Genomic DNA, 26,844 nt, shown 5'->3' on the forward strand with positions numbered 1-26,844 from the left:
TCAGTGGAACATTGGGCCAGATGGTACAGTCAGATTTACTGTACTCAGACCTGTACAGGAGATTTTAGCATGCGCAGTGGCTGTGTGTGAGATTTTCAGGTGCCCAGCAAGAGCTAATGCTACTGTCCTGTCTGAAGAAAGTCCTAGTCAGCCTCCAGATTTCACCCAAATCACATTCCCAGGTGGCCTATATCACGTCTGGAAAACCCAAACATGTCGTGGTTTAGCCCCAGCCGGCAACTAAGCACCACGCAGCCGCTCGCTCACTCCCCCCCTGGTGGGATGGGGGAGAGAATCGGAAGAGCAAAAGCAAGAAAACTCGAGGGTTGAGATAAAAACAGTTTAATAGGTAAAGCAAAAGCCACGCACGCAAGCGAAGCAAAGCAAGGAATTCATTCACTACTTTCCATGGTCAGGCAGGTGTTCAGCCATCTCCAGGAAAGCAGGGCTCCATCACACGTAACAGTGACTTGGGAAGACAAACGCCATCACTCCAAATGTCCCCCCTTCCTTCTTCTTCCCCAGCTTTATATACTGAGCATGATGTCATGTGGTATGGAATAGCCCTTTGGTCAGTTTGGATCAACTGTCCTGGTTGTGTCCCCTCCCAGCTTCTGCACCTGGCAGAGCATGGGAAGCTGAAAAGTCCTTGACTAGTACAGCAACAACTAAAACATCTCTGTATTATAAACACTGTCTTCAGCACAAATCCAAAACATAGCCCCATACCAGCCACTATAAAGAAAATTAACTCTATCTCAACTGAAACCAGGACAATAGTAGACTGGGAAGGTGGTTGGTATCTTAAGAGAGGGATACTGAATGTTAAGAATGGAATTTCTAGCATAATCTCAGCTTTCTTTCATGGGTTTTAGTTGCACAGCTGCAAAAGGGGGATAATGAGCAGCTGTGAAAACACATTAATTAAATACCTGTGAAGCACGCTGTACCAGTGGTAAAGTGGCAGTGTAAGATGCAGGACAGAAAGGGCAAAAGTGAAAATGAGGCTTGCATGTAACTAGGATGAGTCAGAGTCAACACAGAAACAAAAAATCAAAAAAGGAACAAGATGTATGCATGTAGAGATAGCCGCAAGCAGCCAAATTCAGACCTCAGTTTCAAAGGCCGTGGAGTTTAGCTTGCTGTGCCATACTTTGCTAGCCTGGGCACAATCTTACTCATGCAAGCTGTGTCTGTGTTGCTGGGACTAGACCTTGATTTGCCAAGATTCTGAAGGTATTTTTAAAAAACAAGAGACCTTTAAAATCTCTGTCCAGTGCCTCCCTACCTGCAGTGAATTTGTCTGAGTGACACTGTATTTAACTTTTTTTTGGTTATAAATCTGCAGTCGCGAATTCATATTGAAGATAACTTTTTGCTTCATGAATGATATCTTTTTTCAATGTTGAATATTCCATTCCCCAAGGTAACTTGATTGGTAGGTGGCCTACCTGGAAAAGTGACCCTGAAAGGAAATAAGGAGACAAAATAGAAATCAGTTCAGTGCAATGTGTACATGATATGTTTATATTCTGTTGTATATTGCAGCACCACCTGCTTTTCTCCTATCATTCTAATGCGGTAAGTGAAATCTCCTTTGGAAGGACTCATTATACACATAACAATTTGTGTTTGATTTCTTCAAGGTCAGCAAGAGGTGCTGAATTTGTTGTACTTATGTACACATTAGAATGGAAAAAAACCAATTTTTTTGTTCAAAATAAATTATAATTTTACAGTTGAAACGCATACTGTATACTGCCAGTATATATAGAGAAACACAGAGAAAGTCTGACTGTCTCACTGTGTAGGTACAGAAGCCCTCTAGATCACTGCCAGTGCTGAGGTAAGTGAGGTCAGAAGACTACTGCAGGCAGAGAATGGGAAAAAATAGAAAAGATGGTGGAATTTTATAAATTGTCCCATGTTGGTGTTTAAAGCATAGAAAATAACAAACCAATTCAGAACAGTGTTAACATTTAAAAAGACTCAGAATTATTGTACTTGATTGCCCACTTAAAATTTGAGGTGTACATACCATAATTTACAACCAAGTAACCTTGAAAAGATCACAATTCACTTTCCTTAGTACTATTAACTAAGTCATTAAACGTATTCACGTGCCTATTTATAAATTGTATTAATTATTTTCAAGATTTAAGACTATCGTGTTTCTCTAAAATTCCCTGATGTATTTAAAGCAGAAACAAAGGTTGGGATTTTTGTTTGTTTGTTCCTCATCTTGTCTTGTGAATTCTCATCACTCATGCATTCATTCCGTTGTTCAGTGAATAGCTCATTAATATGATTTCTATCTGTGTATAAAGGCACACAGCAAAAGCACTGTTATGTAACAGTTTGAAAAGACAGCTATAAATAACCTACTTTAATAACTATAAATTTACATTAGAAAGGTAGATAAACTCTGAAGTGAAAAACTTTTATTTTTATCTGATGTTACTGTTTTGTAATCTGAGCGTTATCACACTCATCCTGAATAATTTGGTAAGGTCTTGGGGTTTTATACCAGCTGGGAAAGTCTTGCATATCAAATGGATTTATATGATAGGAACAGAGATTTAAAAAGAGCTACATTTCTCTTTTGGGACTCCATCTTACTTACCTGGTACACATTCAAAAACTCCCGGTGACATCCCTGACAGATTAGGCTATGCAAAGAATGGCAGGTTTGGCCCTTATTTTACTGATTTTTTTTCTAAACACAAGTGCTCCTTTCTGAATAATCTGAAGGAAATCAACCTTGATGGCATTTTAAATTTTCCTTCCTTATTACCATTAACTGGCTGCGTTAATTTTGGAAATTTACTGAATTTATGCCTTCCTTTAGCCAAGCATCTTCTCTTGGAAGGAAAATACTGGCAGGCATAATCAGAGTGTTCAGTTTTACAGTTGCTATCAATCCATCATTATCTCTGTAGAGATCCGTTGTAAGGCTGAGAGGTTGTTCTCATAAAATCTTCAATAGGCAGAAAGTCTAATACAGTAAATTGAACATAAGTCTACTAGTAGAGAAAGTGATAAAGAAATAATTGAAAAAGGAATGTTGTTTTATGTACTCTGTAAGTCTACAATACCTATTTTAAAGTAATGAAGTGTAATGCCTCCTCTTAGAATTTGATTGCTGTAGGTAAGCAGGAGCAGCTGAACATAATGCAGAAGCAGGAACCTATCCCATGCACTCCTGGCAGCAGGATCAATGCCTCTTTAATGAGTTTTGCCAGGCAAGCTTAACAGCTGTGTACATTTGTATGTATGTAAGATCTTCCATTTAATTTTTAAATAATGGATAGTTATAACCACATGCTGAAATACAATGATCTGTGAACTACTAATTCCCATGAGCCTTTTGCCAGTACTAAGGGACACCAGTTGGAATCTTGTTCCTCTGTTGACTTTAAGTACCTTTTCATATACTGGACTGCTCTAAATACTTCTTTGACTGATGTTTCTTTGGTGGTGTCCTGGTTTCAGCTGAGATAGAGTTAATTTTCTTCCTAGTAGCTGATATAGTGCTGAGTTTTGGATTTAGGATGAGAATAATGTTGATACCACACTGATGTTTTAGTTGTTGCTAAGTAGTGCTTACACTAGTCAAGGACTTTTCAGCTTCCCATGCTCTGCTGGGTGCACAAGAAGCTGGGAGGGGGCACAGCCAAAGTGGCCCAAGGGCTATTCCATACCATATGACATCATGCTGAGTATATAAACTGAGGGGAGTTGGCCAGGGGGCAGTGATCACTGCTCCGGGACGGGCTGGGTGTCAGCCAGTGGGTGGTGAGCAGTTGCATCACTTGTTCTTCCTGGGTTTTGTTCCTCTCTCTCTTTTTTGTTGTTGTTTTCCTTTTCATTACTATTTATTATTATTTTATTTCAGTTATTAAACTGTTCTCATCTCAACCCATGAGTTTTCTTACTTTTGCCCTTCTGATTCTCTCCCCTGTCCCACCGGGGGTAGGGTGAGCAAGCAGCTGGGTGGGGCTTGGTTGCCGACTGGGGTTAAACTGTGACAGGTGGAGATATTTTTGAAGGCTCTGCAGCTATGAGGATGGAACCAGACAGCAAACTAGGCAGGAAAAAAGCACAGCAATGAAAGCCATAGAGCTGGTCAGCCTTGAAATACATGTAAAGCACTGTACTTTGAGATCAGTGATGCACAAGACAGACACAAAGGGGGCAGCTGAAGTGTTACAAGATGCAGCCTGATAAGGAGGAAGGAAACTGACCATCTTTCCCAGCGATTTCTGCAGGATACTGTTTTATTCTTCAGCTTAAACACAGACAACATCAGACAAAAAAAGGCCCATCACTGTTATTCTCACCTTAAATTACTATTCTCAGACCACTTTCTTTCTCCAAGTCTATTAACCTGCCCTTTTCGTCTCCTACTCAGCCTGGTGTAGGCAACTCCCCATCTCTTCTCATCCCTAGAGGAACAGTCTTTTCATTAAACGTGTTACTATTATTTGTCAGTCACTCTTTAGCCTTTAAATCAAATATTATTTTATTTGAGAGGTTCATGAGTGTGATAGTGCAGAATATTTTTCATCATTCTACTGTGTGAGCCCTGGTTCTTCCAGTTTAATGAAACTGTTCTTACAATTAAATTGTACACAATGCATTTAGCTGCTGCTATACACAAAGCCGGCCCTATACTGTTAATGCATGAGTACAGACATATCTGCAACAGTTATGGCTGGAACTATTTTGAGTTAGCTTGACCCAGTACACTGTAAAATAATCTTCCACACCTCATTGTCTTATCATTTTGTTGGAATTTCACCTTCTGAGTTGCAATTATTCAGAGTTGGTTTTTTTGGGGGGGTTGGTTTGGTTTGTGTTTCATTGGTGTGGGTTGTTTTGATTTTGTGGTTTGTTTTGGGGTTTTTTTTTTTTGGTAGAGGAATGTTTTTAAATATTTTAAATTATTCAGGCATTTTAAAATACGAAATGTCTGAAAATAGTCAGGTGTTCCTGGGCCAGATGGTTTTTTAGTAACCTTTTTTTTCCTGAATGAACTCCAGAACCTGAGGTTTTCTTCATTCAAAATTTGTCAGAGACTCAGGCCTCAATCCAGGAAAGCATGTATGCATAACCCTAATATTAGATACATGCTTAGTACTCCTATCAAGTTGGTTTAACCTTCCTGAACATGATGAGCCCCGCAAGTCCTTGTACTGCCGAAAGACATGAGACATACATATTGTATACCCTTGAGATCTGAGGGCTGGGAAAGCATTGAGGCAATTCAAAGGAAGACAGGCAAACAGGCACCATAATCTTGTGCCATTCAAATACTTCCTTGTTTTGAACAAGGATTTAAAATTATTTCACTGCAAACAGAAGATCACCTCGTGATACACTGCTATAGGTTTTTTCTAGCTTTTTAAAAAATACCTTTCCACCAGAAATTGATTAATTTAAAAGATTTAATCCAAGTATATGTCTCCTTGCTTCCTTGGGAGTGTTTTCAGATCTTCAGACCAACCAAGTGAGTTTGTAAAATCTTTCAGTAGTTCTCCCACTTTTATTTCCATATTTCAGTAGAAACATTATCAGCACCTGGTGTTTTGTTATTTACTGCTTGTATTTTGATTGCCTCTTAAATCTCTTTAAAATGTAATTCTTCCACAAATGGCTCAGCTGCTTGGAGAATAACCATTTATTGTTTGCCTTTATCCCTCTCACAATTAAGCAGCTCATTAAAGTACTCTCTCTATCATTCTATAACTGCATTCTTTGTGACTAAAATTCCCATTTTTGTTCTTTATCAGACTTACTCAGGTGTACATTGATATGCACGTAAAATTCTCATATTCCTAATATGTCTGTCCTGTTCCAAGTCTCTACCATGCCAGCTAACCACCCCGCCGACTGGAGGTATTTTTACGTTCTTTGCGCTGTCATTTTAGTGCGAGAAGGATGTGCTGACTCCATACTGGTCTCATCACTGCAGTATGGAAAAAGAAAGTAGAGCACTGCAGCAACTATGCTAAGTCAACCCATGATTTTAGTAACTTCTCACAGAGCATGCAGCTACACTGTCTGCCTCCTAGCCTACTCTTCTCTATCCAAAATTGTCTCTAATGCTAACACAGTGCTGCAATGCATGACTTTCAATTTAAGCAAGCAGGAAATTTGCTTCATAATTTTACTGTGTAACAGAAACTGCAGAGCTGCTCATCAACGTCTCCTGCCTTATTCTACTCTTACAATTTCTTAGCATGCTTTTGAGTATGCACTGAAAGGTGTGTCAGACGTTTAATTGCTGTACTTAACTGTCATGTTTCATCCAAAAGCTTTAAGGTACTAAGTGCACTTTGCTGTTCCTTATGAAAATCACTCAAGTCTAAGAAGTATTTGAGAACAACAATAATTTTCCAGTACCACACTGAATACTCCTCACCATACACTGCTGATGAAAGACATACTGAGATTGCCAAACCTGCTTTTAAAAGCTAGGAAGTACTGGGATACAGACATTTTCTCACCTCATTCACAGCACAGGATGCAAGGTACTCACTATCTACTTCTTATCTACTCAGCTGTAATTATACTAACTGTAAACACATTGTATTGATTTAATCATGGGTGATTTTATCACATCCCTCCCTAACATCTGAGTCTTTACTGAACTTATCTTTATAACATGCCTATGAAGGAAGGTTATGGATTGATTGACTGAAAGACTAAAGAAAAAAAAAACCCTCTCTATTTTGGGGAGCAATGTAAGGTGTAGTGGCTTGATTTGCCAAAGCTTTTAATCTTTCTGGGCCCAGCTCCCAGTGACTTAAATTGCAGCTGTAAAGTTCAGCTCTTCTCTAAGTCAGACCACACAATTTCAAGATGTGCATTCAGAAAATGAGTAATATACAAACAGAAGCTGCGGTGAGAAGTGAACTGTCCAGCAACATGCAGTCAGTCCTCTGGGACAGAAAATGGAATAGCCTTGCTGAGGTACTGATAAATAAAACATTAGGTGAATAAATATTGAAAAAAAAAATACTCCTAGGTAAATAAAAAGTCCTGTGTAGGTTTACTTGCTTAGAATAGATGAGAATCGGTTAACTTCTGTACTACCTAAATTAGAACTGGTTAAACTCTCAGGTGGTGTCCCTGGACAGCATTTGATCTTCCTGGGCAGAATTCAAATAGCTTAATTCAAAGATGATTCTCCCCTTCCTAAAAATCCTTTCTCTCACTGAATATATACCATCTCTCTGTCGTAGGTAATGACAGACAAATCCTCCACACAATAACTTCATTCACTAAATAGCTTTGATTAATTCCAGGAGCATGACCTTTCCCATGCACCATGAATGGTGAAGAGATCTACCATTAAATGTATGTTGAAATGATGATACATATGAATGCATACTGCCAAGAAGGACAAATTAAGATTGCAATACCTGCCCGACTTCTGACTTACAAAATATAATGGTCTTTCAGAGTACTTTCAAGTGTCTCCAAAGTTTCTAAAAAAGCAAATTATTAAATACACAGAAAATCCATCATACAGAATCATGTTTATGCCTACATAAATCACCAGTTCATTTAAGTCTTCAGCAAAAACATCTGTAACAAAGTGAACTGAGTAGTACAACGTCATCCACTACAATGTCCGATCACGACCAGGAGGTAAAAATATACATTTTGCAATATGTTTACAAAATATAGTGTTAAAAAAATCAAATTGAGACTTGTGATTCCTGAATTCCATTCCAGGCTCTGAACACACTTAAATGATTACAGGTCTGTCAGACCTGGTTAAAACTTCCCTCCTTTTTCTTCTTCCTCCTACATTATCCTACTTCCCATGCTGTTCCACCATGCTTTTGAGCATTACACAGGAAAAGGTCAAGCTCGCATTAGGCTGGTTGACAAAATCTTGCTACTTACTGTGCTCCTTGGAGGAGCTCCATGCAGCTCAGACCAAGACCGCTTGTGGTATTCACCTGGTTTGCAGAGTTCACATACCACCAAGTTCCTTGTCTTGACTTCTTCACCTTTTTCTACATTTTATTCTGCCTGCCATTTTTTTTCTCTAGGACACAAAGAGTACAGGAAAATAAGTCTTCTTACTTGAAGGATATAAGGATACAGAAAATCGGTATTTTTACAATAAAACAACTGTTGTTTAGCTTAGCTGTAAGCATCACTGTAAGTACTATAACATAGATACAGAAAGAGTAAAACATGCCATGTAATACCCATATCCTTGATGGATTTTTTAGGGTTTTCTAATCCATAGGATTTAGTCCATTTATCGTTTGGGTTTTTTTTTAATCCATAGGTCCTATTTTTAAAAAACACCACTTCAGCCCACTGCCTTCAGCAGAGCTTGTGGAAGATGCTGTCTGGGGCAAGGTGAAGGCAGCATTACACGCCACAATCTTCACCCCACATCCCCAGTGGGGTGAAAACATCACATGCTCCGCTTGTAAACAACTCGAGGCCAGCTGCTGAGGCGGCTTCGGTCGGTGACAAGCACCATCTAGGCCGCAACCATCAGGCTTATCCCTTCAGCTGGCGCCGGCCACGCTGCCTGAAGAAAACCCGCCTCCTTCCCCAGCTGCTCAAGCCGTTTCCAACATGATGTACCCCGACAGGAGCCTTTTTAGCCGCCAAAATCTGCGGTAGTTTGACTCGGCGGACGTCCCTCGCCTCGATCGCTGCAGTCGCTCCCCGCTGTTGGCGCCACTAGAAATTACCTCAGGGAAGGCGGTGCCGGGGCAGCGCGGCCCCGGGGGGCGGAGGGGGCGAGGAGAGGGGCCGGGCCTGCCCTGCCCCGAACGGGGCAGGCCCGGCCCCTCTCCTCGCCCCCTCCGCCCCCCAGGGCGCCCTGCCCCGCCGCTGACGTCCCTCCGCCCGCGGCGCACAACCACCCTTTCCCGCCCCCACCGGCGGCGGTTGCCCGTCGCGGAGCATGGCTCCCCCCGCGCCTCAGGCGCTGTCTCTTCTCCTCCTCCTCCTTTCCCTCCACCTCACCGCCTCCTCCAAGCTCAACATCCCTAAGGTGCTGCTACCTTTCACCCGCGGCACCCGCGTCAACTTCACGCTGGAGGCCAGCGAGGGTTGCTACCGATGGTGAGTTGCAGGTGCCGCCGCCTTTTGTCCGCCGCTTCTCCCCCCTCCCCGCTGCCGCCGCCCGGATGCACCTGCGGCGTTTCCTCAGTCCGCGGCGGGAAAACGCGATCTAGCGGGGCCTGATCGCTCCCCGCTGGCGCCGTTCCCCTGAGGGAGCCAGCACCAGGCCTCCCCTCGCCGGTTTCACGTTACTTCGGGCGTTTTTTGGGGTGGCCCGGCAGTGTGGGGGCAGAAATGGAGATAATCCCTGAGGGGAAAGGCTGGGCTTTACAAACCATCGCTGTTTTTTTTCTGTAGTGGGGGTTAAACCTGCTGGAGAGGGGCTCTGTCTGGAGGCCAGGGCTGAAAAGGCCCTGAGGGGAAGGTCCCTGCTGTGGGGGAGCTTCCTGTCATGGCAGGGCGCCCCGCATGTGCCTCGCACCCCACGTGCATCCACCCCACATACCCCACTCATGCCCACCCTGCTTCTCCACGTACCCTACGCATGCCCCACACGTGCCCTGTGTGCTCACTCTGCTGCCCCACATATCCACAGTACCACCTCACACATGCTTGCCCTACAGCCTCAAGTGTGTGGGAACAGCACCCAGGACTCAAGCTTGTGCTGCTGCTGTAGAAATACCCCTTCCCTCGCTGTGGTCAGTAATGAAGGTCTGACAGCTTTGAGTTCGGGCTGTGGGCATAAAAGAGTTGTAGCACGTAGCTGAGAGCGTCTCAGTGCTGCTGTTAGTGTAGGCAGCACCCTGAGCACATCACCTAGGGACAATGAAGTCAAGTTTTAAAAGATTAAAGCTTTCCTGGTTTTCTTCTGGAGGCCTTGATGCTGAGCACGTGGGATATACTCAGGGGACTTCTAGCTGGGAGCCCCTGTCCTGCCTCGCACAAGGGGGAGGCCTGCGAGCTGGGCTCATGGGAGGCAGGTCTGGGCTGTGTGGAGCACCAGGGGCTAAAGGCAAATACCACAGTGTGTGCAGATTTAGAAACTGTGTCGCAGTCTGCACGTTAAACAAGTGTTATCAACTCCTTGTCCTTCCTTTAGCATACCACAATTGTAATTTGGATCAGTAATGAGCAGGAGGTACCCACCTGGAAAAAAAGTGGCAGTCAAGATATGTTTAGGATGATATTTCCATATGTGCCAGATGGATGTGTGTAGCAGTTTTCAGTTATTATTTTGTGGCTGACAGTTACTGAAATACATCTTGTAGGGCTATGTTTTCCTTTTATATCAGTTTATTTGCCTGGTGGTCCTACGCTTTGCGTCCCTGGGCTGGTTACAAGCCTTTGATCTGTGACGACTTACACATTTGAGGGTGTTTGCACACAAGAGCAGTAGTAAGATTTTCTCCAAAAGTTGACTGAAAGGAGGTTACTAGATGAGCTGCTTGTGGTTGTGTAATTTAATTTTTATATGGACCATTTTAGTGAAAATCTTGCAAGTATGGTTTTTTTCTTTTTCCTTATTCTGATGTTTAAAGGCATGTTAGTCTTCAAAAGGATTTGGTTTATGTGGTAAAGTACATTGTATGAAGCTAAAAACCAAATTCATTAAAGCGCTAGTAAAATCTAGGAGGTGTAGACTGTCTTTCCTATTTTGCCAGCGAACTGCTAGGTGATGCTGGGCTGGCTACAGCCATTCCTGCATGTGCCAGGTGCTATCCACCTGTCAGAAGTATATAGACCTTTGCAAATCTCACTGAAATCTACAGATGAAAAGATATAAGATTGTACTCTAGGGAAATACCAGATTTGGTCCGCATATGTATCTCTAATGAAGGTGATTTGTAGGCACTTCAGAGCATGTTATATTGGTGCCAGTTGCCAGCAATGAGTTGTATCCCTCATGCAGATAGGCTTTAGCATGCTTTTCCATCCTCTCCCTCTGTCTGCCCTTCAGAGATTAAGTTTGATTGAGAATTAGGGAAACTGTACCACCTTTATACAGAGTGTGTTGTCTTTTTCTGTACCAGGGTTGTAAATGTGTATTTATTCACTTCTGCTTTGCAGGGACTGGCAGGATGTGGGTGGTAATACTCAACGTGTGCTTACAAAACCATCAGAAGGAAGCAGTAGCTGAGCAGATGCAGTCATGCTCGTCACAGTGCTCAGAGCATGTTTGCTAGATTGCATCTGCAGCTCTCTTTCCCGCTACCTCCTTGCCCCTGCAGGCCTTGAACCGTAGGGAATTTGAAAGAAGTGTACTTTGGAGGGGCAGGCAACTCCACAGCTACTTGCTGACAAGTTTCCTGTACTTTCCGGTTAAAGCCATCAGTAATAGCTATTACTGGAAGGAGGCCGTTAAACTCAAGAGGTTAGGAGGTACCAAATGTAATGACTTCAGAAGTAGTGACTGTTCCTCACCCAGGATTTGTAAAATGATGGGTGGGTTTGCATGCACGAAAGCAGGCATCTGGAATGGAAATGGTAAGATTCAGGCCCTTTGTGTCTGGAGAGGGGACTAAGGTTGTGTAATATGGGTGATTGCGAGGTTAGAGGTAGTGTATGAAAGCTGTTCTCATCTTACAGCAGCATCTGTCTTTAAAGGACATCCTTTGAGTATTTGAAGGGCTGCATTACTCATCGCAAACATTCAGAATTCATACCTGAGTGTCCAATTTCGTGAAAAATCAGTCTATGGCATGTTGTGACCTTATTTCTTTCCAGTTTCCCTTTGAGGCTTCAAGTTTACCTCTGAAAGCAGGAGATTTTCAAAGTGATTGTAGTGGTGTCTCAGTATTCCAGTGATTCAAAGGGAAAAGGTCAAATTTTATCATCATCCCAGCAGATTGGGGGCAATGACAAAGCTACAAGCATGGCTTTAAAGTATTTTCTGATTTTCAAGATGCTCATGCCTTCTGGTGTTTGGGTTTCCTTTATGTTAATAATATTTTTTGGTAAAAGCTTTGTTTTCGAAGCATACGGTGTTCCCATCTGTAAATATTGTACATGGTACTATCTTCAAGGATAAAACACAGTCTGTGTGGATATATTTAGCATTTAAATTACATCTGTATTTATCTTTTAATTACCTTAATCCAGAAATTACACCTGGAAGAATGAAAGCACTCAGAAGCTGAATTGTCTCCTTGAAATCTGACTCACCATAATAACATTTTGGGGGGCAGGGGGGAACACACAGAACAAAAAAACCCCACATTTTCCCACAAGGTGTACAGCATGGCGCAGGGTATTTAGAGCAGAAATTATCTGTAGCATATAAATATGCTTACATGTCTGTAACATTATTCCATATCTTGTAGAATGGAGATAAAGGGTGAGAACTGGTGGAAAGTTTAAGCTTCAGGAGTTAGCTTTGAGAAATACAACTGATCAAATTTGAACCATTGATCATTGAAGTCAGAGGTTTTGCTATGGAAAGGTAACAGCTGTAGGAAACTGTTCAAAGGTGATAATGGCCCTGTACGATGTTGTTTGTTGCAAATATGATGGAGAGTTTATTGCCACCTTAAATAAAAGGGTTTTTGTGTGCTACTGAAGCCCTCACTGCCGAGGTTACATAAAGCTAATTGTCATTGCGAGAGGAGCAGGTGGTAGAGTGGTGTTTGAGCTGTGTAATGCACAGCAGAGAACCCAAATTGGGTTCCAGAGAACCCAAAACCTATATACAGCGTAGCTGTTGCAGTAGTTGGCTGGCAAAGCTCATTTTCTAGCTCCTTATCTTGTCATGTTTCTGATACTGGGTTGTAGATTGGTCTTATCGCTCCATGGGATGGATGTGGTGGCTTATGTGTTTTAAAAATGTATATTAAATAGCATGTTGCTGATGGAGGTCTGTTACTAATGCTATAAGAATGACAATCTCATCTCTGGTAATCGGGGGTTTTTGTTGTTGTTTTGTGGATTACCTGTTTTACCATGGGTCTAAAAAACCCTGTCTTTGACTCACTGAAAAATGTTTTGTGTGAGATACTGTTAATTTCCATATTACAAAATGACATCTTAAATAATGATTGTTATCCCCTGCTAGCCTTACCCCTTCTTTGGTTCTCACCTGCTGTGCATTTCCTACTTATAAGGCCATTATAGCAGGCAGCAAAATGTTCTCCTCTCTGGGAAGTGCCTATGCTGCTGATAGGGTGGCTGCACTACCTATACCAGGTATAGGTAGTGGTAGTTTCTATACCGGGTAGGCTGGCTGCACTGCAGTGTGTGCTTTCCCAGCATGGCTTCAAGCTCTTGTAGATACCGTAACGAGCTCAGAATTGGGTTGAGATATCCTTGTTGGTAAAGTGAGATGGGCGGTGCTGCTGTGGCTCAGGTCTGTGTTACCTGAGTATGTTGGCTCAAAACCAGAGAGGGTAGCGTGAGTCTTCTGCATAGATGTTCTGCCAGAGTTGAAAAGGAAGAAGAAATAATCGTGCTTTTTCTCTTAGCCGATGTGTCAACCTGCAGTGCAGGTATACTGTTGAAAAAACTTTTTCTGAATCTGAGCATAACCTGCCTGGGAAGGAGGACAGAAAGAGTAGGGACTGTTGTTGATTTTGGGCAGCTTTCATTGCTGAACACCCATGAAATGTTTTAAGACTCTTGTTCTCTTTGGGTGTGGGTCTCACCTTAGTAATTGAAGCTTTACAATTGAAGCTTAGTAATTGAATTGTCTACACAGGAGGTTTAACAGAGTAGATAATTTGAAATAATGCAAAATGTGACATTTGTGTTTTGGAAGTAACCTGCCATTTTTTAGTTTTGTTTTCTAATTTGAAATCAGGCTAAGCTAATTTCAGAACAACTTGTGTAGACCAACCTTTATTTATTGCATTCTCTTAGTTGGAAGATGACTACCACTAGCTGCCATTTTCCTTCATGCGGCTAGAAAAGGTACGAAGATAAGCACTTATGGTAAAATGCTTTGGGCCACCAGTTGATTTGACAAAATATCCAGGTTACAGTTTGGCATCTGGGTTGGATTTTGAGAACAATCATCACTGGCTTAGCTCTGCTTCCTTTGAAGTTAATGGGCATGCCAGCTGATCACCGTTACAAAATCCCATGAGCAAAAGCTTCATTCTTGGCTCATTCTGTGGTGTGTGATGTTTCCATTTGCTTTTAAAGCAGACTGGATGGAGGATTTTTTTTTTGCTTCTTTTTGTTTTCCCAGTACAATAAGAAACATCCTAGGAGAGGATTGAGTGAACAATAGAGAGATAATCTGCCACTGTGTTGTTAAAAATCCTTAAGACTTGAGGGAAGTCTGCCAGGCTCCCTCTGTGTTTTCTTTGGAATGGGTTCAGTTCCCGTATTCTTGGTTCTCTGGGAATCTATTTTTTATCATACAACTACAGTGGCACGGACACTGTCTGGCTCTTGTGTCTCTCTTCATTTTTGTATGCCAACAGTGTTAGTCCCCAGAGTGACTAGAAATAAGGTACCTAAGGTATTGGTCAATCCAAGCTTACCAAACTCTTGAAAACCTTTACTATCCACTTTCCCTCTGGCTATGTATCTGCCCACATGCCTGATACAAATTCTAGAAGATTAGATCAACTGACAGTCATGGTGCATCTCCACAAAGGTGGATTTTTGCTAATTTAGTCAATTGAGTTTAGTCTGAAGAGCTGACAAGACAATATAAATTGCTGAAGCAATAAGAATCAACAGAGTATTGCTGGAGTGAGGGAAAGAGTAATATTTGCCTGATCTTTAATCCAGCTGATATAAATTAGGTAGAATCCTTGAAGTATTCACGTATGATATTACAGAACAGTTGATTAAAAAAACCACAGGCATAGGTTTGGGTAGATCTGTAGATACAATCTTGGCCCACGGTTCTGTGTCCGGGGGGTGTGTGTGAAAATCGGGAATGAAATAGAAATCAGCAAGAGGACTGGTGGTCTTTATTGCAGGTGTCATTAATTCCTCAGCAAGTAGGGTTTTATTCTGAGGGAATTAAATATTGGGACTTTTGTTAGCTTCTTTTTTCCTCACCCCCTCACTCTTTTTTTCCCAGTGCTTCCTCCCCTGCCTTGCTCTTTCTTACAGACGCTGGCGTGGTATTGTGAGCTAGTGCCAGAAATGCTTCCCATTGCTTGCTTCTCAGGATCTAATTTTGACCTCTGACAAGCCTGCCTCTCAATATCACACACTGACGTGCTGCTGAAGATCTGCTGTAATTGGAAGATGATATAAATTGCAGTCTTTGATGTAATTTTAAAGCAAAAGTTTCTTTTTTCTTGTCCGTCTAGGACACAGTAGTGATCCCTGTGTGTATTACAGCAGAGTAATGCCACTGTAATACAGAGCCTGTTTGATTAGTGCCTTATCCTTTCTGTACTTGACCCTGAATCTGATGTAGCTGTAAACAGAACGTGCTTTTGATATTGCTGAATGATGTTGAGGGGTCATCAAATATTTCATATGTTATGATTTAAAAAACAATAGTCATGCAGATTGTTTTTTAATATAAATCAACAGTAAACCAAGCCTCAGAAAGGCCCTACTTCACCTGCCCAGTTCAGGTAATTGCTTGAAATAGCAGACATCCTATTGTTAATGAAACTAAAAATGTATTTGTATTAAAAAAAGTAAAAAATTCAGCTGATAGTCTACCTCCTATTTTAAACTACGGTTAGAGGCCAAACAGTATCTAATCTCAGGTTCCCTACCCCAGTGACAATGAAGAGTTAACCGGCATTCAGCTGTAAAAGCTTAGAAGTTCCTTTATAATTGTGGAGTGTATGTAAGTTTACAGCTAAAATTTAATGCAAACTTTTAGTTTATCTTTGTTCCTTCCTTTTTCTAGTCTGAAAAATATCCTGTAATTAGATTTAGTTTTACAACACTGCTATTAGTGCAAACTGTAGTGGTTATATATTACAATACATAGCCATATATTAAAAGGACAAATACAAAACACAGTTGAGACTCCTGTTGTGTTGTAAACACAATCAATTTCAGACTGTAAGAACGCAAAAACCTCAAATTAATACAAAAAACCAAACAACTAATGGCAGAGAATATTAAGCAATGTAAAGAACTAAATAATAAAAGTAAAAGTCAATTCCATACATATAATGCTTATTTAAAAATGCCTGCAAGCATATTAAGTCAGATCTGCATGCTCAGCTTAAAAAGCCTACCAGCCAAGTACAGAAAAAGCCTTACTGGTTGTGAATACTAACATTGTTTAAAGAAACCAGCTAAATGTTGGAAAACTGTCTTGTGGTTGCCTAAGAAGCTACAGAATAACAGGAAAAGAACTAATTGTTCACTCTTAAATTAATCACTGTATAGTGAAGTTAAATGTACTACAATATAGAAAATAAATCATATTATTTTGGAAACTGTGTAAACTCTAGTATAAAAAAATATGCTCATATTTGTGTACATTGCTTAGGTATGTAGAATATAACAAACAATTTTCAGGTTTAAGCTTCTAATTGGTGTTTAAATTGTCCATTTCATACTGCTGTGGGTTATTTTTCCCTTGATCAGATAAAATACTTCAAAATTTCTGGGTTAGCAGTTGCTCCTGTTGTTTCAAAATCCTTTAAAACTAGTCTTTGTGTAAGCAAAATATTGTTGGGAGCACACCAATATTATGAATTAATAATTCATTGAATTAATGAATTTTGCCCAAGACAAAAATATTATATTACTTTGCAGTGTCTAATGAACCTATACGCCACCATTAGCATGCACAATTAAAAATGTTCTGCCTGGGGTTTTGTGCCCTCGGATTGCAAGCTTTTGGGGCCTCATAGTTTGGACAGTATAGTATGATAAAATCCAGACCCAGATGTAGGGAACCAGAGCGCTGACACAAATCTATTTTTGTTTCGTGTGAAGTTTCTGTGAGAAATGCTGTGTTTGCTGTCCTACTGACTGCTTTGAACCAAAGGGATCTTGGTGTGGTGTCTTGCATGATTGGATTTGTCTTCAGAATTGTGCTTTTCATTGCTTAAAGTTGAAAACAGGATTTGCAATTTTACTCCAGTGACTATACAACCAGATTAGTCCACATTCACCTGGACTGCAACTGTTAACTCTAAGATAACTGAACATAATTGTGATGTTATTTTTTGAAATGGATACAATTTTAGTTAACAGGAAATTTTGTTCTTCACTGTTTTGGATTGGTTGGTTCTGCCAGTAATAGAAGTAGCTAAAAGCTACGTCTGGGGAGAAGAGCATGTATGGTATTGCTGTTTGAAACTCCCCTCCAGCTCCTTGCTGAGTTAGAAGATTTTTCCAATAGATCACAGGTAGGCATTTTTGAACATCCTCCAGAAGAAAAGTCTAAATCAATCCAGCTTCATTATCTTTACCAGGTGGGCATCTAGTGCCCGGTTTAGTTTGTATTTACCAGATAACGCAGTGTTTTCAACAGAACTGCTGTCATCATCTGGGAGAAGCAATTCCTGAACAGCTTTGTCATCAGCACTTTGTCATTGTTTTAATCCTTCAAAGGACCCTTGTGAAAGAGCTTTGACTCAGGATCCCTGAGCAAACCGTGATGGCTGTTTCAGGCGCTTAATTCATTAGCGGCTTAAGCAGGGTGCTGGGCTCTGAGCTGGAGTCCAAGCAGGCTGCCTTTCTGCTTACTCAGCAGTAACTCCTGGAGGTGTAGCATGAGTGAGGAGTTGTGTAGAGCAGCCGCAACCCAGTTCTCCAAAATGGTTAGTCAGCAGCTCATCCCAGTTTGGAAGGGTGACACTCTTTAACTATTTGCAAGAGGTATGGCCTGCTTGAATATTTTAATTGCTTTGAGCACTCTACGTTCAGGCCTTGGATGTATATTGCTGCTGTCTCAAATGGAATTTCAGGAGGCTTGTTTTTTAATAACTTTGAAACTTTTTTTTTTTCATCTTCACATTTTTGGCACACAGGAAATGAGAACCAGGGTCCATGTCCACGAGCTTCCCACAAGCTTGTTCCTGGAGCAGTTGTCTTTAGAAAAGCCATACAACTCAGTGCAGGAAGTAACAGATGCATCAATTTTAGGTCAAAATTCCATGTAGGCTTACATTTCACCAAAGATGGTTATACAACTTTGCATGTTCTACATAGTGTTATATACTATAGCTAAACAGACTAAATCCATTTTTTTTAATTTCTTAATTAAAAAATGTTGTTTCTTACTTGTTCAGAGCTTCTGCTATAGCAAACATACATAATTGTGATGTTCTGTCATCAGGGAAAACTTCAAATTTTTTTCAGAACTTTGTTTCAAACTTGTTTTGAAAATGCAATTAGAAGTGGCAAATGAAGCTTTAGCTAAAATTATTTTACAATCTACTTCAGTATTCTGTGTGTGTTTTTGCTTGTTCTGTGCCTCTAAGCTAATAAATAGTCAGGCCAGAGGCTTTGTAACTTCGTTAAGTAGCTGGGTATAGCTCTGAACTGACAGAATTGCATTCAGCAGTGAACATGCCATGGTAGAGGGAATGCTGTGTTTGTCTGCCTGGGCTCTGGTGGGCTTCTGGTCTGTGCTTTCCCCTTTCCTCAGCCCTCGCTCACTTTTGCTGAAGTCCTGGAGGAGCTGTTGCAATCCAGCTCTTAGGAAAGTTGGGACCTGACCATGTAGCATGTCTCATGTAAATTACTTTGGTGGCTTTTAAACCAGACCTTTGATTTTTGTCTAGCAGTAACTTAAATTGTGCTAACATGACCAAATAATCTTGTAGGTCCTCCACCAGGCCAGAGGTTGCAAGCATAGAGCTGGCAGATCAGGATGAGCGCCAGTGTTCGCAGAAAGCTGTTGTCCAGGCACGGTCCTCACAGCCCACACGTCTGACCAGTATTATCTTTGCTGAAGATATAAGTAAGTTTTAACTTTTGTAAGCACACCGGTATTTGTTTATGGGCATCCTGGCATCCTCCAGAAACAAAGTAGAGATTTAAAAGTGCACAAACCAAGAAATTTCCATTCATATGCGTAGTCATTTTAGACTTTCCATAGGCATGGTTTTTAAGTTCTGTTTGTTAAAGGCCTCAAATAAGTGTTAATGATACATCCAGGAAAACGGGTAAATCTTTGAAAAACAAAAAGGGAAGGGGTGGCTGAAAATAATTTTCAGTACATACTTTTTATATAATGCAAATTCAGATGTTTTGCATTTAGAAAGCTGGAAATTGCCTTTGTGTCTGTCATACAATATACCTGGTTAGTTTTTATAATGACAGATAGGCAAAAACAGATGGTCAATTAAATGTCTTGCAGTCACTAAATGAGGTATATAGGGGTTTATCGTCCATGGGTAAAAGTCATTAAGTTCTCTAGGACATGAGCCATGTCTGACAGTTGCAGTGTAGAAACTCTTTAACATGTACTCAGAGAAAACATCTGTAACTGTTAGTGTAGATGGAAATCACAGTTTTTTTAAGATTTATTCTAAAGTTCAGTGAGGAACTGGTTTTCTTGCTTGCTTAGCCACAATCACCATTTGACCAAGAGTTTCTTAGTCAAGGTCATGACCTAGTTTCAGTTCCTTCAGTGTCAGTGTCTTGTGTAATTGGCTAAATTTGAGGTGCATTTTGTCTTGTTGGTGCTCTTGATGAGCACATCCAGTGTTGCTGATTTCATGTGCTCTTTCTGATGTCCCTTCAAGTGACTGGACAAGTGCTTCGTTGTGATGCTATAGTTGATATAATTCATGGCATCCAAATTGTGTCCACAACAAGAGAACTCTATCTTGAAGATTCACCACTGGAGCTAAAAATTCAGGCTTTGGATTCTGAAGGTAAGAGATTTACTAGTAGGAGATAAAATATATATTGAAATTCTTAATTGTCTGATATGTGCATTGGTTTTATTTGTGACACAATTAAATGTTAGAAGCCAAGCTGCGTAATTTAAAGGGAGTTCTCTGGATAATACAATCAGTAACCTATTGTTTTTGTTTAAGTGTAAAATCGACATACCACCTGAATAGGAAAATCAAACACTGCTTGATTTCCAACAACTTTTGCTTGCCTTTTTTCCTTATTTTCCAGGAAACTTAACTCTAGTGCTAAGGGTATTTTTAAAAATCAGAATTTAAAATAATTAAAATAAAGGTGTCAGCTCTTAGCAATTCTACCTCCAGGTCAGGAGTAAGAAAGTAATGGAAAAAGTCCCAACACTTATCCTGTTGAAATGTCCCATCAGGATTTAACTAAGCTGAGCAAGGCTGCACAGGAATGTCAAGTAGGCTGTTCTTTTTTTTTTTCTTTTTTTTTTTTTTCTTTTGAGCTGAGATAGTCTAAAGAATTTTGCAAAAGGAAATTTTATCTGAGTCCAATCAAGCATCCAAGAGGATGTTCAGAGATGATGTTGAAGACCAAACACCCACCTATTCCTTGGATTAATATCCCTTAATTATTATAGAAACACTCACTTTTGGGAGGTACCATTTAGGCTCATAAAAGTCAGTGCATTTGGACTGGATGCATAATTATTTAATAGGAGCAGAAAACTTCTGCTTTTCATACTGTTTGTAGCATCAGAAAAAGAACCATGATACTCATAAGAATTTTATGCTTTGGTTTCAACAATTTATTTTTATGCACACATCAACACTCACACAAACCAAGTGATTTTTTAGGACAACTACTGGGCTGAAAGGAAATTATATGTAAAGGAGCTATAAAAGGTTGAATTGTTTGTTTTGGGTAGTAAATGAGCCCATCCTACATTTGTTTGTAAACCATGAATGCCAGGTTATGTACGGCAATATGTTAATAATGAAATTTCATTTTCTTATACTATGCGTAATACTGGATTCTTGGCTTTGCATTTCTGCAAACTCTCAAGCATGCTCAATGGACAAATCTGCCTTGGAAGCCACCCAAGTTAGAGTCTGAACAGCAGCAGTAGTTCAAAACCCACAAAGAACGTTTAATCTGCATGACTGAAACAAGGTGTTGGTTAGAAGCCGTAGGACTAAACTTCCCAATCTAAGTTTAGGGGATCAGGATACACTCAAAAGCTTTGAAAATCAGTTCCTTTTGACCCAGCTAACCTTGGGATCCATCCTTGGGAGACCTTTGGACATATTGGACTCTCAGTGGTCTTTCTTGGCACACTTTAAAAAACAAACAAACAAACCCCCACAAAACCAAAATAAACAAAAAAACCACAAGAGCAGTGGCAAGTGTATTGAAGGACGTAATTGTTCAGGAGAAGTCAGAGAATTGAATAAGGGACTTCTGAACGCTTTTTTTTTAATATTCAGAAGGTGAAAAAATAAATATAATTATCCAGTTCAATGAATATTGGGAAAAATCTGCTTAGGTTTGCTGAAAAGTTGCACAAAGAACAGGTTGTCAAATGTGCTACCGCAGCCTGTGAGAGACGGAGAGTAGATGCTTTGTATCAGCTGTTGTAGCTTTTTCTCCGGTGTGTAAAGTTGTTAAGTAGGCCCTAGGGACATACCAAGCACGGTTTGTTTTGGGCTGGTGGTGATTATCGCATCTTACATTGCCAGATTATTGCAGCTGGTATGGGTCAGACCATTCATTAATACTGATGATTATTGATGATCCTGTGCCTATCGAGGTATCTTCAGGAATAGCTTCTTTCCTCATTCTCTTCCATATATATATATATATAGTCCAGTTATTTTTTTTCACAAGCTGTATTTTTTAATCAGTTACATTAATGCAGATTCCTTTTTGCACATGTTTTTAATAAGCCACTCCAAATATAAACTCGCTCCCCAAATACTACGTTTCAAAGATTACTAATGCAAGAGAGGAAGAAGATCATGGAGATCTTTGGCCAAATTAAGTACAGAATGTAGAGGGGGAAAAAAAAGTCATACTATATATTGTTTTCTTTTATCTGTTGAGCTTTGCTCAAGTTATTTTACTATGACTTAACTAGAGGTGAGTTAAGTAAGAGACAGACTTAAAGATGTGAGTTTGCATTTCTTTGGCTATGAGTGTGCAAGGAACGCTGGCTTCCTGGCCCACTGATGGAGCAGAGCACATCAAGACAGCTCTCCTTGTTTGCTGGGGTTTGCTCCAGCCTTGCCAGTGAGAGCTGCTTTTCTGCTGAAGCATCACAGAGGAGCAGCTCTGGGCAGGGTTACGGCTGTGGAGCAGGAGCACAAGTCACTGCCTACATTGACATCCGAGGAGCCTGTGAGGGTAATGTTACAGCTGGCCAGGGCAGCTGGTGTTACAGCTGTGTGATCCTGCAGGGAAGGACAAAGACACAATACAGTTCATGGCAAGCGCTGTATTACCTGTCTGCCTCCCTGGGTGCTGCCTCTGATAGGCTTAACTGGGAGACAGCTGCTGCCCTCTGTGCTGCGGAGTTAGCTGATCCTCTATGAATGAGTGAGACCATCATCTGGGGAATCCCCGTGATAGCTTGTCTTTAAGTCAGTGATAGCTTGTCTTTAAGTCAGTGATAGCTTGTCTTTAAGTCAGTGATAGCTTGTCTTTAAGTGATAGCTTGTCTAAAGTCAGATAACCTGACTTTGCCTTCGTAGTGAGGGACTCCAACAGGAGCCAGGACATCCAGGCCCCATGGTGGTTCAGAGGCTGTAAGGATGCTTTCGTGCATTTGCTACCCGTTCGCTGTGGCACTGGCTGCATCCAGGCATAGCCTCTCCATAGTGCCACGATGTGCGTTTCTCCACTGGCCCTGTTGTTTTCCATTGGAGCAAAACAAGAGTGTAGTATAGCTTTGCAAAGCTAAAGCATGCATCATTAAAGAAAGTTAGACTTGAATGCATGTTAAATAACCCAGTCTCAATCAATTTTATTTATATTGCCTTGTATGTTTAGAGTTTTGTGTTTAAAATCCTATTTATTTGGGATTTGGAACTAACTGCAGTAAGTTGTATAGAAATGGGAGAAACAATGTAGGCTGTGATTTGCATTATCTTGTCTTAAATATTTTTGTAGCTTAAAAATGTCATAAACCTTTAAGGATAAGAATTTGAGAATAAATCTGCTTTGATTCTTACTTTATTAATATATATATGAATGTCAAAGGGAAGAACACAAATGAAAATGTATTTTAAAATATAGTAAATACTAGGATTTCAGTTCCATATTTATTTGTCCCAGTGGCCACTGCAATTCAGCGCAAGACTCATCTTGAAGATTGTAAGATGTTTCAGAGTAGCAGACCATTACACTTAAATGCAATAATGATAAATTGTTGCTTTCAGTCCGTTTGTTTAAAAATCCCTCTTTTAGGGATAAGATAAAGAATTTTCCTAGAGGAGAAAGTCACAGTTTGTGTTCCAGGAAGACTCTATGCTTGTTACTTGTTTTTGTTTTAACCTGATTGTTTGATTTATAGGAAACACTTTCAGTACATTGGCAGGGTTAGTCTTTGACTGGACAATAGTAAAAGACACAGAGGCTGATGGCTTCTCAGATTCTCACAATGCATTACGGTAAGTTCATTTACTTTGTTCTCAAAAGTCTTGTGTCTACTAAGATTGATGTGTATAAATATTTCCCCGCATCTAGGCAGTTTACTGAACTGATGCCTAAAATAATGCTTATGGGTCAATTGTTTTAGGGGGTTTTTTTAAGTGCCTACTCGACAGCTTGGGCACTCTCATCCCTGTTTAATTGAGCAGCTGGCAGTGTTAATGAGCAGCCCAGGTAGTTCTCATCCAGCAACTAGAAATAAATAGATGCAATTGTTGATCTTCCTGAAACATCTTGTGCAAAGGAAAGATTTATCAGTAAGATTGTTATTTTGAGATTTCAGCAGGGGTATTTCCCTCCTGCCCATATTTGTCACCAGACCATCTTTGGCCTCTGTTTTGGTGGTTTGTTTGGTGGTTTTTTTTTTTTTTTAATTAAGCATGTGCACTGTGTAGTTTTACAGTGGTGACTTCCTTGTTCTATTCTTCAGTGGCTTCAAACAGAAATTTGAGTTTCCATCCTTATTAAACTAACCAGAATTGAAGGCTACTTAGCAGTACCTTGTATGGGATATTTTTCAAGTTGGACTCCAGGAGTTTTATCTTTGCACTGACACCAACTGGTGCCAACACACCAGGATCCTGTTATCTAGAAGTATTATGCTAGTATTCATCATTTTGTATGCCACGGTGAATCTTGACTTTGCTCAACATGAATGTTGGTAGAAAAAATACCTCCCTGATATACGTGAATTTGACCAGTGTGCAAACACATGAAACATGGGTTTTTCTCACAAAGCAGTTCACAGACACTCCTTCAGTACAGCTTTAGTCAAAGCTTCTCTAACATATAGTAAGCTTGTAAGATGAAATAGATTCAAACTCATGCACCAGAGGCTTTAGTTCCTTCAGAAAACAGGTTCCAGCAAAATGTAGGTGGATTGCAGGACACAAAATAATGTAGGAAACTATATCTTCCTTTAAAAAACCTGGCTTTATTCATATGATGAATCTATGACTAGAATGTGGGGAAACGAGTTCTCTTAGAGAGCAGAATGGTTAACAGTTAATTTCCATCCTCAAACCTATATTTCAAATACATTGGAAATGGGGTGGGAGTAGCAAACGACTCTTTGCTACTGGGTAAACACAAACTCCGATTTTGCAGTCTTAGAGAAACAAACACGCAGCATTACCTGAGGCAAGCCTGTTAAGCCCATAATATGCTTGAAGCTGCAGGTATGAGTGTATGGCCCCTATCTAAAGTGATAGCCAGACAGTATGCTAATTGTTCACTGGGACTTGTGATCCAAGTCCTAGTCCATACGGAGCTTTTTGTTTCCGTATAAGTATTTGCTAGAGATGTGATTTTAACCAAAGTAATATTGATATATCCTCTACTGTTAGCACAGGTATGATAACATAAAAATGCTACAGCTTTGCAAAATAAATTATAAACTGTCATAAATATATTAATATTAGTAACTCTTCTCAGTATGGCTTTAGTGATTTTACTGTGAAAGTGCACATAAAGCCAAACAGGTCATGTGCATACAGAAGCTGGCAACCTTTAAAACATGGTCCTCTTTCAATTTCTGTCCTGTTGTTTACCCATTCATGGCAAATTCCTTTCCTCTCTGTTGTCACATCTCATTGAAATTTCTAACAGTTACTACAAGTATTCTGCTTGTAGATTTTTTTCATAGTAATTTATTAAATGCATGCTAGCTTCTTCATATAGGTCAAAGTTATGTTCTGGTTTGTTAAGCTGTTGCTTTTATAAACATAAGCTTTGGGTCTTTCACATCAGTTGTTCCACAATAATATAGAGAGTTTTTGTGGCCTAGACCTACTGTAAAAACTGGAGGCATCATTATAGACAGCATGTGCAGTCTTCTGATATCTATTTAAAGCCCACAGACAAGCTTCAAACAAACTTTTATCAGTCAGAGAAATTAGCTGCGGATATCTTCAAGCACGAGTAAAATTTGGATATCTGGTCCTAGGCAGACATCTTAAATTTGCTTGAAAGATGGAAATAACTGGGAATAAATGGTGGTGGTGTTTCTCTGTTGCAAAGATTGGTTAACAATTTTCTGTTCGCTTTGCGGTTCACCTTTCAGTATACTCAAGTTCTTAGAATCCACTTATATTCCACCTTCCTATATATCAGAGATGGAAAAAGTTGCCAAGCAAGGAGATACCATTTTGGTGTCTGGAATGAAAACAGGGAGTTCTAAATTAAAAGCAAGAATACAGGAAAGCGTCTATAAGGTAAGAAACTTGCGTTCTTTTTTTTTTTTTTTTTAAATTATTTAGTCTTATAGTTCAGTGTTACGGGAGTACTGTAAGTTTGCCCTGCCATATTGTTCCCATTGTGGGTAACAGTGCTGCATCTCTGTCTTACTGGATTGACTCTGTAGCCCGTATCAGAAAAGATGACGGTGCTGCTCTTGATCACCCTGAAGGGTTGGAGTTTAATGCAGTTACCTTGGTGCAGTTACCTGACCCAGGATGGTGCATGTGCCAGAGATAATTTCTAAACCTAACTCTCTGACAAAAGGCCTTGCGGCAGATGAATACACTTCAAATACTTCTGTGTGATTTTATTATTCCTGATATTCATTCATATCATATATATTCATATCATATATATAACTAGAATCATGCTGGATAGGGCATCTGCCCTTTAGCTCTTTTTAAAAATAACCAGCTAGAACACTTCAGGTCTCCCCCCCCCCCCCCCCCCCCCCAATAAATAGCTAGAACAAGGATTGTTATATTGGATATACCTTTATTTCCTGTTGTGCTTGAAATGAGCATCATATGAATACTTTGTTAGTATCTAATTCTACCTCATTAGATTCTGGTCTCCAAGGAAGGGCTTTGGGATCAGAATGTCAATGCTACAAGGGTGTTAAACTGCAGTATTGGCGGTCTTCCCAGCTGTTAGGTAGATCCATGCTGTTTCTGTCTTTGTAACTTGTGGTGACTGAGTTTTTCATTTAACTCTGGTAACAGAGTTGTTTTTTCTCTTAATAGAATTTACAAGCACCTGAGAGAGTTTTTATGGGTTATCGCTTAAGGAATACTAGGCATTGTGCTAGTGTCAACTTAATACTGCATCTTAAAAAAATCCTTGTATAAAATGATGGGGTTCTTCCAAAGTTCATCTCATATCTGCAGTCTGGTTTTGCAGATTTGTGTTACTACATGTTGTACTTAATGTTTTTGCTTAAAGCAGAATTGCCTTGGACTATCTAACCCATGCCTGTAAAAAGTGTTCTATGAAAATATTATCTAAATGTATGTAATACTAGTAACGTGGCACAAATAATAGTGCATGTTAAGAATTCTATTTTTGTTACAGTTCTGCCTTTGACAATTGCACTGAATATAGTTACTC

At 40.2% G+C, this 26,844-nt stretch overlaps 1 protein-coding gene and 1 long non-coding RNA gene across 2 annotated transcripts in view; one reads left to right on the plus strand and one right to left on the minus strand.

Moving 5' to 3' along the window:
* Window positions 1-791: 791 nt before the first annotated feature.
* Window positions 792-8,712, minus strand: LOC142415591 (uncharacterized). Its single transcript, XR_012777457.1, has 3 exons — window positions 8,620-8,712; window positions 7,918-8,062; window positions 792-1,465 (listed from the first exon to the last, which is right to left on the minus strand). It is a non-coding gene; the product is annotated as an uncharacterized LOC142415591 (long non-coding RNA).
* Window positions 8,713-8,895: 183 nt separating this feature from the next.
* The window catches only part of NUP210 (nucleoporin 210), a 69,669-nt gene continuing 51,720 nt past the window's right edge, over window positions 8,896-26,844 (plus strand). Inside the window, exons 1-5 of the mRNA XM_075514018.1 lie at window positions 8,896-9,105; window positions 18,750-18,886; window positions 19,674-19,805; window positions 23,363-23,459; window positions 25,562-25,712. Coding sequence (XP_075370133.1) covers window positions 8,945-9,105; window positions 18,750-18,886; window positions 19,674-19,805; window positions 23,363-23,459; window positions 25,562-25,712 — 678 coding nt within the window. The 5' untranslated portion in view covers window positions 8,896-8,944. The remainder of the gene's footprint in view (window positions 9,106-18,749; window positions 18,887-19,673; window positions 19,806-23,362; window positions 23,460-25,561; window positions 25,713-26,844) is intronic.

The sequence above is a fragment of the Mycteria americana genome, chromosome 11 (assembly GCF_035582795.1).
Source record: "Mycteria americana isolate JAX WOST 10 ecotype Jacksonville Zoo and Gardens chromosome 11, USCA_MyAme_1.0, whole genome shotgun sequence".
In the NCBI taxonomy this organism is placed as follows: Eukaryota; Metazoa; Chordata; class Aves; order Ciconiiformes; family Ciconiidae; genus Mycteria; species Mycteria americana.